At 50.0% G+C, this 12,309-nt stretch overlaps 1 protein-coding gene across 1 annotated transcript in view; it reads right to left on the bottom strand.

Moving 5' to 3' along the window:
* ASAP1 (ArfGAP with SH3 domain, ankyrin repeat and PH domain 1) overlaps positions 1-12,309 on the bottom strand; it is a 114,052-nt gene that overhangs the window by 46,394 nt on the left and 55,349 nt on the right. Inside the window, exons 10-12 of the mRNA XM_045286994.1 lie at positions 8,202-8,210; positions 7,360-7,460; positions 2,123-2,192 (exon numbers count right to left, since the gene is read on the bottom strand). Coding sequence (XP_045142929.1) covers positions 2,123-2,192; positions 7,360-7,460; positions 8,202-8,210 — 180 coding nt within the window. The remainder of the gene's footprint in view (positions 1-2,122; positions 2,193-7,359; positions 7,461-8,201; positions 8,211-12,309) is intronic.

Genomic DNA, 12,309 nt, shown 5'->3' with positions numbered 1-12,309 from the left:
AGAGTGAGTGAGCCAGGTGGGGAATTAATCAGCAAAAGCTTTCTCTGGTCCGTGCTCAGCTGGAACCTGTTAAACCAAACAGCGGTGTCCCAGTGAGTCTTCACAAGGCCTAGGAAAGCCAGGATTTCCACCCCCGAGACTCAGCACAGGGCCCTCCTCCCCTCCGTGGAAGGCACCTCTTCTAGCTTTCTGTCTGCTGCCTGGGTAAGCTAGCCCGGCCACACCAGAGGTGCTGTTTGCTCCCGATCATGGTAGCCTGCTCTCTTCTTTCATGTTGCCTACCCTCTATTTCAAGGGCCACTGGTCACCCTGCACCTGGGTGGCTAGCCCCAGGTCTGTCTTACAAAGGAATCAATAAAAATCCTCAGAAGCTGGCATGCCACCACCATTTTACAAGCGAGGAAAGCCAGGCTGCAACCCTGTCACTGCACCCAGGCCCTTCTGTCACTGGCCTGTGTGGAGTCTGACCAGCTTGGAATCTGGCCGCTCTGCGATCCTCAGTGCTCCGTATCATCTCTGGCCCCAGCCCTACCCCCCGAAAGCCATGAAGGCTGAGCCACGGCAACTTGGTTGTTAGTACACCGCAGGCCTCTCTGCTCCGGGAGTGAGCGAGCTCTGGTGGTTAAAGTGATCGGCTGTGAACCCGGCTCAGACCCCCGGCTGCTCTAGGAGGAGGATGTGGCGGTCTCTGCTTTGGTGAAGAGTCCTGTCTCGGAGAGCTCTGTCCGAGGGCTGCTGTGGGTGTGGCGTGTCATACTCCTGTAAGGCCCTCTCTGCTGGAGGCTATCTCCAGGGCCCCAGGGTTGACTGGAAAACCAGAGTCCAAGCGCATAAAGGAAAGGAGACCCAGAGTCCAAAGGCATCTTTGCCATCTTCACAAACGTGGGCAGCCTCAGCTCTCTGAGTCCTGACCTGGAGGCTAGTAGTCCAACGCCACCAGGGCTCCTTGAGGACAGGAAGGTGACAAATGCGTGCCTTGGTGAATACTGCTGATGGGGACACAGCTGCTGAAAACCCAACAGGCAGTTTCTCTGGAAACACAGGCACCCAAATGTGCTTCGGTAGACCTTCAAGACAGAGACTGGTACATTCCAGGAAGCCCCAGTTCAAAGTGCGGCAGCAACTCATTGGGCAGGAACAGTAGGAACGCCAGCGGACGTTCACTGAGCACTCATTCGGCCCTGCACCCTGCTCTGGTGACTCACTGTCAGTGAGCTTATTTCATCTTCATAACCAGCCGTGAGTGAGGGCCCATTTTATTTTGAGGGACAAATGGCCACCAGGGATCGAGTGTTAGAGGAGGAATTGAAACCCAGGTGACGTGGCTCCCGACAGCACCCAAGATGGCAAGAATAACCAAGGTAGTAACAGCTCCGACTCTCGCTGGGCTCTCACGAAACCAAACCTGCTGTGGAGTCACTCTGTGGGGTGGAGAAGAACTGCCCCATCAGGTGTTCAAAGCTGTCATCTGTACAGAAGTAGGCAGGGGTGTGGTTGGTGAGTTTGAACCACTGACCTTGCAGTTAGCAGCCAAGCACCTAACCATGGCACCTCCAGCGCTCTGGGTCTAGGCCTCGAAAAACAACTCACTGCCACCAAGTAGATTCATAACGATCCTCTAAGACAAGAGTAGAAAGCCTCATCTTTCTCTCATAAGTAGTGGGCTGGTGGGTTCGAACTGCTGACCTTGTGGGTAGCAGCCCAGCATATAACCCAGTATGCCACCAGAGATGCTTCGTTGAGGTTCTAGGAAGCTTTACAAGCATCGTCTCCCTTCAATTCTCAGAACACTGACAGTGAGTGCAACTGAAGTCACTTACCAGAGGCCGCACACAGTAAGTAGCTTAATGACAGGTGGACTTACGGGTTGTGCTTACTGCCCCCCACCCCCAAATCAGATCACCACACACTCAAACAAAGCTGCCAAAAGGTAAGGTGACAAAACCTTACCTGACTCAAGTCTGACAGAGCAAGAGCAAAACCCAAACCAAGAGTTCTTGTGGCGCAACAGAAAGACAGGCTGCAGGGCACTACCGCGGGGGAGAGAGGGGGCTTGCTGGGACAAAGAAGGCCCAGTCCACTTGACCCAGCATATTTGGGAGATGCCGGTGCTGACACTTACTGTGGCGTGTGAGATGGTCAGAATCCCGTTCTTGACAGCGCACTTCCTCCTCTGCCACACCTTCCGGAGCCTGTGGAATGAGGCAAACAACCTGAGAGCGCAAAGGTGACCACCCGGCCGCAAGGCACAACCACACAACCAGCCCACAAAGCCGGTCACTCTGGTCATCGCTTATGATCTCGGACAAGAAGGCAGGTGCAAAGACACGCACGATGATTCTGCTTTTGGGACTGAACATTGCAAACAACAGAAATCTCGAGGCAGGAAAATGGTTCCATTAAACTCATGCATCAGAGTACCATAGAAGAATCTGGAACATGGGTCCTGAACTTATTTGGCCTATTCCCCTTTTCAGGAAAAAGTCAGTCAGCTTTTCCCTGGCATGAAGAACTTTTGTACTATAGCCCATAATCCACGATAGTGTAGATATCTGCTTCTGCAGTCTCCCCCCACCCCCCACATTGTTGCAGGGGTGGCTTTGCCACTCTGGAAAACACTGGTTTAGAAGAACGGATGATGCGTCTGTGCTGCGGTACACTCACTTCTAAAGCACAGCACTGACTGGCCGAAGCAAGCGATCATAAGGTGCTCTGGAGTCAGGTATGCACAACACAACACAGCAAAACAGTGGCCGGCCTTGTGCCATCCTCCTCTCCATCACTGTCTGAGCCCACTGTTGAAGCCCTGTGTCAGTCAGGTTTTCCTCTCTTTCACTGACTTCTGCTTTACTAAGCCTGATGTCCTTTTCCAGGGACTGGCCTCTCAGTAACATCTGCTGTAGAAGACCTCTCTAGTGTTGAAGAGTAAGGATGCCACTTTGAGGGCTAGGGTGTGCCTGACCTAAGCCCTGGTACTTTCAATCACCCCACGCGCATGTGAAAGTTGGATAATGACTAAGGAATGATATTCAAATAAGGTCTACTAATGTTAAAAAACAAAAACCACCAACCAACCCCAACTCAACACCATTCCGCTGTCTAAATGAGTGGGGGCTGTTTTCTTCAGTGCAGCGGCATAGAGAAATGCCTGAGGGCCCAGAGAGAGGCAGAGCCTCTGAGATGAGGGGCCGGTGGGCACTGGAGGTTCCTACTGCTAAGTAATAACCACGTCTTTGCTGCATCTATTTCTTGTGTAATTCAGAGGCGCCTCAGTCCAGTCAGTGCTGGACTGCTATCTGCAAGGTCAGCATCGCAAATTCACCCGCTGATCCAAGGGAGAAAGATGTAATTAAAATGAGATTTTAAGAAATTTAAGAAAGTACTAGCTCAGGGGAGATGGGATCGGGACAGCAGCCTCTGGATAGAGAAGTAGTAGCTCGGGGCCTGGGACTCATGAATGTGTCACCGTCATCATTGGAAACTTGGTCGCCACTCCTGTAGCAGCCTTTCTTTCTTCCGTATCATTTTTTCCCCTGTAGCAACCTTTCAAACCATGGCAGGGCTCTGAGCCCTGGGAGAAAGCTGTGGAAAAACCATCTGAGGGTTACTAAGCGGTGGGCACTTTGGACAGCTGGATTTGATGAGGCCGAGGGAGGAAAAAGCCAAATAAAACCAATGTCCCCGTGGAGGGGGTGTGCTTGTGAACCCTCAGGTACAGGTGAGCAACTGCATGGATGAGGTGGACAGCTACGCACACACTCTAGCTGAGATCATGAGCATCCTCACTAGGATGGGCAGGCCAAGGTATCTCCCCAGGCTAGCTCAGGCCTTAGAGTTGCCATGGGAACAGGTGACATAACAGGAGCTGGCTGCAGCTTTCTGAGGCATCTGAAATAGCATCATCTTGTGTTTCCTTTTCCTCTTTAACTTAGTCCTGCAAGCAGCCCGTGGCAGCACGGATTTGAAACCACCACTAAACACACATCCTGTCGTTCCTTGACGGCTGGAAACAGAGCTTACTCGGAAGCCAGCTCCAGGGAAGGCAGTAAGACCGTGGCACCGTCTCACCAGATGTCCTGGCCAGCACACTGCGCTCATGGCCAGGCTCCCCCGGAGGTCGTTTCCAGCTGCTCAGTGACAAGTCACCTGCCAATGACAGCTCACACACACATCTCCTCCTGGGATTACCAACTAGGGAAACGCAGGATTCTTGGTGATTTCTGCCAAATATGCACACCTGCACTTGGTTACGGGAACAAGCTGTCTGCTCCTACCTTTCCTGTGCATCTAGGTGAGTTGCTCCAGGTATTGGTAGCCCAAGACCAGTGTCTGCCTCCTCTGTCCCCAGGCTAGTTAAACTCCATTAACCAGACTAAAGCAAAGTGTCCCTCAGTCAGTCCACTTAGCAAAGCCTTTACTCATTAGCTGCCTTGGTGCACATGGACACATAGTCTCTTGCTCTGCTGATAAGAAAGCCAAGGGAAGGAACACTGTAGCATGCTGACCTTCACCGACCTGAGACTAACAAGGTACCACCCCATCGCTACAGGAAGGAGAGCAGCCATGCCTAATCTTTGTCAAGACTTGGATAGCCTTTATTTCTGAGGCTGCTATGGAGTCAGAGGTCCTGGTGGTGCTGTGCCTTAGGCACTAGGGTGCTAACTGCAAGGCTGGTGTTTCAAAGCCACCAGGGACACCTCAGAAGAAAATGAGGTTGCCTGTCCCTGTGAAGGTTTTCTGTCTAAGAAACCCGATGGAGCCACCCGCTCCATCCTACAGGGTCACTGAGTCGGGATGGACCCCACAACAGTGGGATGGGTTTACTGGTCTAGGGACTGGCTCACCATGGTGGTCTCTTGTGCCGAGCTCTGTCTATGTGGCTACGGACACACCAAGGACTTTCACCACTTGGTGCTCACAGAATCACCAGTTAGGAGGCCAGAAGCTCAGAGGTCCAGAAGAGGAGCTTTCTATCAGAATGTGGCCCAGTGTGATGAAGGCCCACCGACTTTGAAGATGCATCACCCTGGGTTTCTGTCTCAGGGCCATCACCCCCTCTGCTGTGTGACTGTCATGGGGCACCTCACATGGCCACGAAGATCAGAATGCCTCTTCCCCGAGCCCTGTGGCACAGTGGGTGGGTTACCAGGTGAGTTGCTGACTGCAAGGTCAGTAGTTTGAACCTAACAGCTGTTCCGAGGGAGGAAGATGAGGCTGTTGGCTCATAAAGGTTTACAGGCTCAGAAACCCACAGGGGCTGGTCTGTTCTGTCCTGTGGGGTAGCTATAAGTGGGGACAGATTTTGTAGCAGTGAGTTGTGTTTCTTTCCTTTCTTGGAGCCGTTCCAGAAAACCTAAGTTAAAAAGAAAATTGCTCCTTTGCCTCCCAGTAAATGCTTTTGGGCCATAATGCATTAACAAGAGTTTTTAAATAATTAAAATAGTACTGCGAAGCAAGGGCTAAGAATTACGACCACAAATGTTCCTCCGTAGATGATCACGAAACACAGCAGCTAGCGAGTGAATGTCTTTTTTTTGGTTTGTTTGAGATAAACTTGTCACTAAGACTTAATTTTCCTGCCTTTTTTGGACTTCATGTGTAAGCCCCTCAACTTTCCCTCTTCCGCAGAGAACACACACCAACAATGTGGGCTCCCATTGCTCAGTTCTGCTGCCTGTGCCGTTATGGGGAGGCTGACTCTTAACATCAACGACTTTTCCATTCTCTCTCCCCAGCAGATTGCGAGCAAGGCAGGGGGTGAGCACCATGTGTCTCACTCACCCTCTGGGAGACTGCCTCAGAGGGCAGAGGGCTCACACAAAGGTGTGAGATGACTGCAGGAGAGAATAGACCAAAGGAACGGGAACGGGGAACCAGGCGCGTGTGTGCATGTGTGTAAGGGTCATTATGCCAGTTTTTGTCCTGTGTGCCCCAAGGGTGTGCACCTTGCTGAAAATAAAGGGAAGAGAAGCAGCATTAATGTCAGAAGGCCCAGGTGGAGGCTGGTCTTTCAGACTTTACTGGTCGTATATTTTAGTCCAGTGTCTGATCTCTGGGAATGTGTGTGAAAGGGCTGACGGGACACAGGGAAGGTCGTGGCTGCCTGAGGCAGGCACACCCAGCAGCTGACTACCATTGGTCAGCTCATTGAGCATTTTAGGGTTTCAACTAAACATTCACCTTTGGGACAACGCAGCTGACCTTCCTTGACACATACGATGGGGCTTTATAGAGCTCATGGAAAAATTCCAGCATCCTCTAATTCCATTTTCCCATGAATTTTTTGGAAGCTCTCAGGTAGAGAGGTTAGCTGCTTCAACTTATGCCAGTTTCAATAAACCTCTGTGGCTTTTGGTGAGAAGTGTTACAAAAAAAACCCCCCAAACGACCAAAACATAACTGTTCTATACTTCTTCAAAAGACCTCTATCAGTTTATTGTTGCCCGTGACGGAACACAAACCTGCCTTCCTGGTACCAGCACAACACCGGGTGACCAGGCTGACCAGGAGGCAGGTAACTAGGGCCAGGAAGAGTGCTGGGCCTGAGGTTCTGATAGGGCTACACACTAAGTATCAGTTGCTTCACACCCTGCAGGCTGGGCCAGGGTTTGCTCCCTGGGCTAGTTCTAAGGAGCCAGCATCAAGTGATGGGTGCTGGTAACTTCAGCCTTTGTTGATTTTCTTTTCAGCAGAATGAACCCAGTAAACTGTCAACATGTCAGTACTTCCTGACACTGCACGGCCAGCCAGGTGTGTGCCAAGGGCTCTCTCGACACTCCTGCTGGCCTGCTCCCTGCACTGTCCAGAATTGGTCACTTCTCACTACCTGTCACCGACTCCCAGCCCAGCCACCATCTCTGACTCCCCCCGCTTTCTGCTCAGACCTGGCATGGTCACTCCTCCCGGGCCAGCCAGCGGCACACTCCTCTGCTCCAGCCCTCCAGTGACTCTCCATCTCCTTCAGACAAGAGCAGCGACTTCAGATCAGCCTCAGGAGGGAGCCTGACTTCACAGCCTGCCCCTTAGACTCCTCTTCTGAGCCCCTAGCGAGCTTCCTCTACTCCAGGGCTTGGAGTTAAAAAGAAAGGGCTTGTTGCTAGATCAGTGGTCATAAAAGGGAATGGAAAGGAATCATGGATGACCCGCAGGATGAGGTCTGAAATGAGGCGGGGAGGGGCTTGCATCTGTCCTACTTAGTACCCCACAGAAGAATGACTGCTACTTCTAAGACAGCAGGGAGCATCTCAGACTGATGTGCAGACCAGCCAGCACCTGAGAAAACCTTGTAGCATGCTCTCCTGTTGGACAGGCCGAGGAAGCCCCCAGTCCCCGGACCACAGGGCACATGCCAATACATACCCGTCGCTTTTCTTGAGCAGGTAGCCCCTCTTCTCACTGCCGTATTCCTTGTTGCCCTGCAGCTGGTGCATGCTGTACCCTCCTTGCCGGCTCTGGGAGTCCTAGGACAGAAGGGCTGAGTGAACAAGAACCGGAGACCACTCTCCCACGCTGGACGCCATTCTGCCCCGAGCCCCTGCCCACTGGTCCAAGACACTCACAGCACTGTGAGCACACAAAGGAGCAAGGGCCAAAGTCTTCCAGCAGGGCAGAGACAGAGCCAGGGCCCAGGGCGCCGGCTCTCCTGCCCTGGGCTCACACTCACTATGTGGGGAGACCATTGCAGGAGGCAAACTGGCTCAGAGGCAGACATGGACAATACCGGTGAGGTTCAAGTGGACCATGAAATGTAGTGCATGCAGCCTGGGCATGCTCCTCCTTTTGGCTACGCTTCCCCACCCTTTACACACTCGGCCTGAATCCCACCCCCTACCCCTGGGGGGGGAGGGGGGTAAGTGTGGAGAATGACTACACAATCTTCTAAAAGTGCTCTGTCACCAGGACTTCTAAGCAGACCTTTCACTGAGAAAAGGTGATTGAAGGGGAATGACAAGGGTCATGCTGACATTGAAGTGTGATGAAAGGGGTGGGGAGGACCAGACCACGAACACAGATGCAAATGAGCTGGGCTGAGCAGGAGCACTGGGCTAGCTCCTCACCAGAGTCCTAGAGACTGCGTGGCAAGAAGGAGCCGCTACATATGGGAAAGAAATGCACATGGGGGCGCTGGGGAGTAAGAACACAGGCCTTCATAGAGCTCAGTCAGTGGGAGGAAGATAGTCTGAGAAAAAGCATGGACTTACTCTCCTAGACTTCGATCGGGAAGGGCAAAGGGAGCAGAGGAGAGAGGCAGAACATTTGAAAACATAGTTAATTCCACTGGAAAGCACTACTCCCGACTACTTAAACAGTTTAATATAAAACACATGTAGAGAACATCACTATAAAGCTAATAACAGACAAAACACCCACCCACACCCACATACACAAACACACACTCTCTCTCTCAGGAATCAGCAATAAACTTGGGGGGATCTAACAGGAAGAAATATGTGTACTGCTCATAATACATATGTCATAATACAATATGGGTATTTCAGGTCAGGTTGGGTGAGAGCAGAAAAAGGGCTGACTGGCAGCACATGAGGCAGATGTCTCCCCAGATGAAATGACAAGGCTCCTGTGTGTGCACAGGGAGCTGGCACATCCGTGAAACCCACAAAGTAGAACTTTGCTGAAGAAAGAGGTTGATGAAGAATCACAAATTACAGGCGGACTCCGTCTTTTCTCTAAGAGAACATACAAAAAATATGCAGAGGAGCCCTGGTGGTGCAGTGGTTAAGCACTCATCTGCTAACGGACAGAAAGGTCGGTGGTACAACCCACCCCACACTGCTCCCTAGCAAGAAGACTAGTCTTGGAAACCCTCCGGGCAAGTTCAGCGCTGTCCAGGAGGGTCCCGAAGACTTGGGATCGACTTGACATTTCAAGTAACACGAGAAATCCGGTGCTGAAGAGACTCCACCACCTGCTCGCGTGGTTTGTGCTCAGTGTGCCTCTTAGGTAGTGGCGGCTCCTTTCTGACATTCTGTGTCCTTCTGGGCCACACAGCATGTGCCCAGTGAATGTATATGTCACAGCAGCAAAAGGCAAACCTTTGTAAGGTTCTTCTAAAAGGGAAAGGCACTAAGGAAAGAAGCCAGAATGCAGCGTCTGCCCATCTCTGAGGTGGGTGCTCGCAGTGTGACATCACTGGTCTGTCCTGTGCAGGTGAGAGAGGATGATACACTTAATCCCATTAGAGGTGACAAACCCTACCATTTTCTGACTTCCAATATTTTCTCTCTTTAATCTGCCACAGTCCTGCCTGCTGACTCACCTATGTTAAGACTATACCCAGAGGTAGGAAGAGTGGGCTTAAAGGGAGGAATTCCTCGTAAAGTTCCCTACATGGTAACTTTGGGCAGGGTACCCAGTCTGGATCTGTATTTCTACCATCACCTGGCTCATGGGGTCCTTCATTTCTGATTGGACCTTCCTGGACTTCTGGATGGTGATACAACTGAGGGCTGTCAGAATCCCAGCTACTCAGAGGAGCAGGCTTCCTCTAACTGCAGGTGCCCTCCTGCCGATGCTCCACAGCACTCACAGAGCTGTGTGTGTTTAAAGAAGGCAATGTGTCTGCAACCCTCATAAGGGAGGAGGAGGGCAGAAAAGCGGAGCTGAGCTGTGGAAGGCAACCAGGGGCAGGGAGAAACGAAATCCACAAATCTTTCTGCCTTGACCTGGTGACACCGGGTGACAGGTACTCAGCGATGGAGTCAGGATCTGAAATGCCCTTGGGTGTTGAAAGAATTACCCTTCTTCCTTAGAACCCTTTCCGTGGAACCAAGCTTCCTCACACAATCACGAGACTCCAAGGTTGAGAATCTGTTACCACCAGCCTGAACCTAATTGCTTGCTAGGATTTTTAATAAAAGGGTTCAGAAGCAGGTAACTTATAAAAACATTATTATCTATAAAATTACTATTAGGCATTCCTTACATGTGCTTGTATTTATCACTAGGCAAAACAAGCTTTTGAAGATGCTTTGTAACACTTTCCGAGATGATTAAGGTGGGTGAACATTAGGCTTTGACTTTACAAATGCATTCCATTAAACGAGCAGGAAAAAAAACAGGTTTCACAAGTCTAACATCAAGCTTCCTCAATTCACCACGAATGAGTTTTCTGGCCTAAGACACTATTATTGGAGACATGACAACCATTCAGCTTTCTTGTGGGTGGGGGGAAGACACCAGAAAAATGAAAGGAGGATTTTCCTTTTTATGAAGGTAGACCTGGAAGAATTATTAGCAACTAATAAAACATACAAACAAACAAACAAAAAACCCACAACAGAAAAAACTAAATAGGCCCTAAATCTTTTGATAGCACAAAATGGTTATCGAACTGTTTTCTCGAAGGAGAAATGCAAATGGGAAACTCACTCAGGCAAAAATATAAGACTAAACAACAGATTTAAAATAAAACCTTGGGGGAAATTTCATCATGTGAGCCAAAGACAAAACTATACAGTGAAAGCATGCCATTAGTTTTTAATTTCAATGTTCCATTCTCTATTAGCAGTACAAATTGCCTGGCTTTCTTATTAGAAAACCTTATTAACATACGAAATGTATTATTAAAGAGTAAAGTCTCGGATCTTTTTAAACGGCAAGCAATTACACATATGGGTCTAACACAGTTATGAGTGTTTCTGGCACTGACAGTAGGCCACTGTTAGAGAAGCTTCGACTTCTAATGGAAGGTATGGGGAGGGGGCCAAGAATCCCTTTATCTCATTTGACCTCACTAAATATTTATGAAGCAGCTTTACAGAGACTGTGAAGACGAGAGTGTCTGCTTTCAAACAACTGGCAAACTGCACTGGGATGGGTTACTCGGATGTCCCATCCATGGACGTGGAGCCAGAGCTGGAATTCTGAAATGATTACTATATCCTAAATAAGATCTATGGATATTATTATTGAGGAGAACATACTCTCTCCCATAAACATAGCTTTCTTTGCAGCAAATAATTCTTTGGGGGAGGCTAGGCTGTTATAAAAGATTAAAATAATGAAATGCATGCATCTTCTGTCAAAAGACAACAAAGAGACCTAATTTGATTTTGACGAGAAAATAAACGGGTCTGCCGAGCAGCCTGGGATCCCACCTACAATGACAAATCTCAACGCTTCCGGCAGAACTGGTGTGGCAGTGGGCGACTTGGGCCATTGGTGCTTTTAATTTGTCATTCCCTACGTTACACCACAATCTCCTTAAGGAGTAGCACTGTGGCCAGCACTCTGATAGATCATCTCCTCTCCTATCTATCCCAAGTTCTTCTTAACCATCTCTTCCTTTGAGATCCACTGCACTGCGAGACAGGAACTGAGCTGGAGAGAGGGCAAGGCAGGCTGTGAAAAGTCAATTTTACTGTAAGATACTCCAGAAACGGTGCTAATGAATACTCAACATTTATTAATTTGGGTGGAGTCAAACTAAATCACATTCTGTATACCTCCACCTTCGGAGCACCCATGAGCAGAACACTCCCTCATCGATGAAAAGCAAAGAGGGATTTAAGGCCACTTGCAGGTAGGAGGAGGTAATTCATGTGGCAAAACAAAGGTAGGGGTTGAATACCAGGCAGGAGCATAAAACCTAACAAATTTCTTCCAAGATAGAAAGCCCCCACCTAACCCCTCCATTTGGATGTTTCTACTGCTTGTACCTGGAGAAGGATCAGGCTTTCAGCTCCTGTAGATTGGTAGCCTTGGAACCCTCCCCTCCCCCCAGGGGCTGTGCCACATAGGACCACTGTGAGTGGAAACTGACACAATGGCAGTGCCTTCTGAGACTGCTTATACAGGAGTGCCTGGGTGATGAAAATGGTTAGTGTGCTCAGCTGCTCTCTGGAGGGTTGGAGGTTCTAGCCCATTCGGTGACACCTTGGAAGGAAGGTGTGGTCAACTGGGCTTGTGGTTTTATTGCTCATTGATGGAGGTGGCCACTTCTGGGGTTTGTAATCTGGCGGTACACACCTTCCAGAGTATAGCAGATCTGAGTTTAGTCTGTGGTCTGATGGGTCTGACACTCAGAAGTTGTTCTAAATACAGCCTGAGGCCTCAGAACACAGGTGCAGGCTCCAGTTATGACTTCGACAAGGTAGGGGTGGGCTTTGATCAGGGATGCCCCCTTCCACCGGGCAGGGTAACCAGTGGTCCAGGCCCCAGCCTCATACGGTATGAACGCCCAGTGTGTGTGTATATATGCGCTGGGCTACAGTTGCTCAGCCGTGAGAGCTTCCAAGGCAGCACTAACGAAGCGGCACAGCTGGTGGGAGTTCCTACAGGAGGTCTGGT

Source organism: Echinops telfairi, unplaced genomic scaffold, assembly GCF_000313985.2.
Source record: "Echinops telfairi isolate 266 unplaced genomic scaffold, ASM31398v2 ScPeMD7_1;HRSCAF=3_0, whole genome shotgun sequence".
Classification (NCBI taxonomy): domain Eukaryota; kingdom Metazoa; phylum Chordata; class Mammalia; order Afrosoricida; family Tenrecidae; genus Echinops; species Echinops telfairi.
This window is presented reverse-complemented; position numbering and strand designations above follow the sequence as displayed.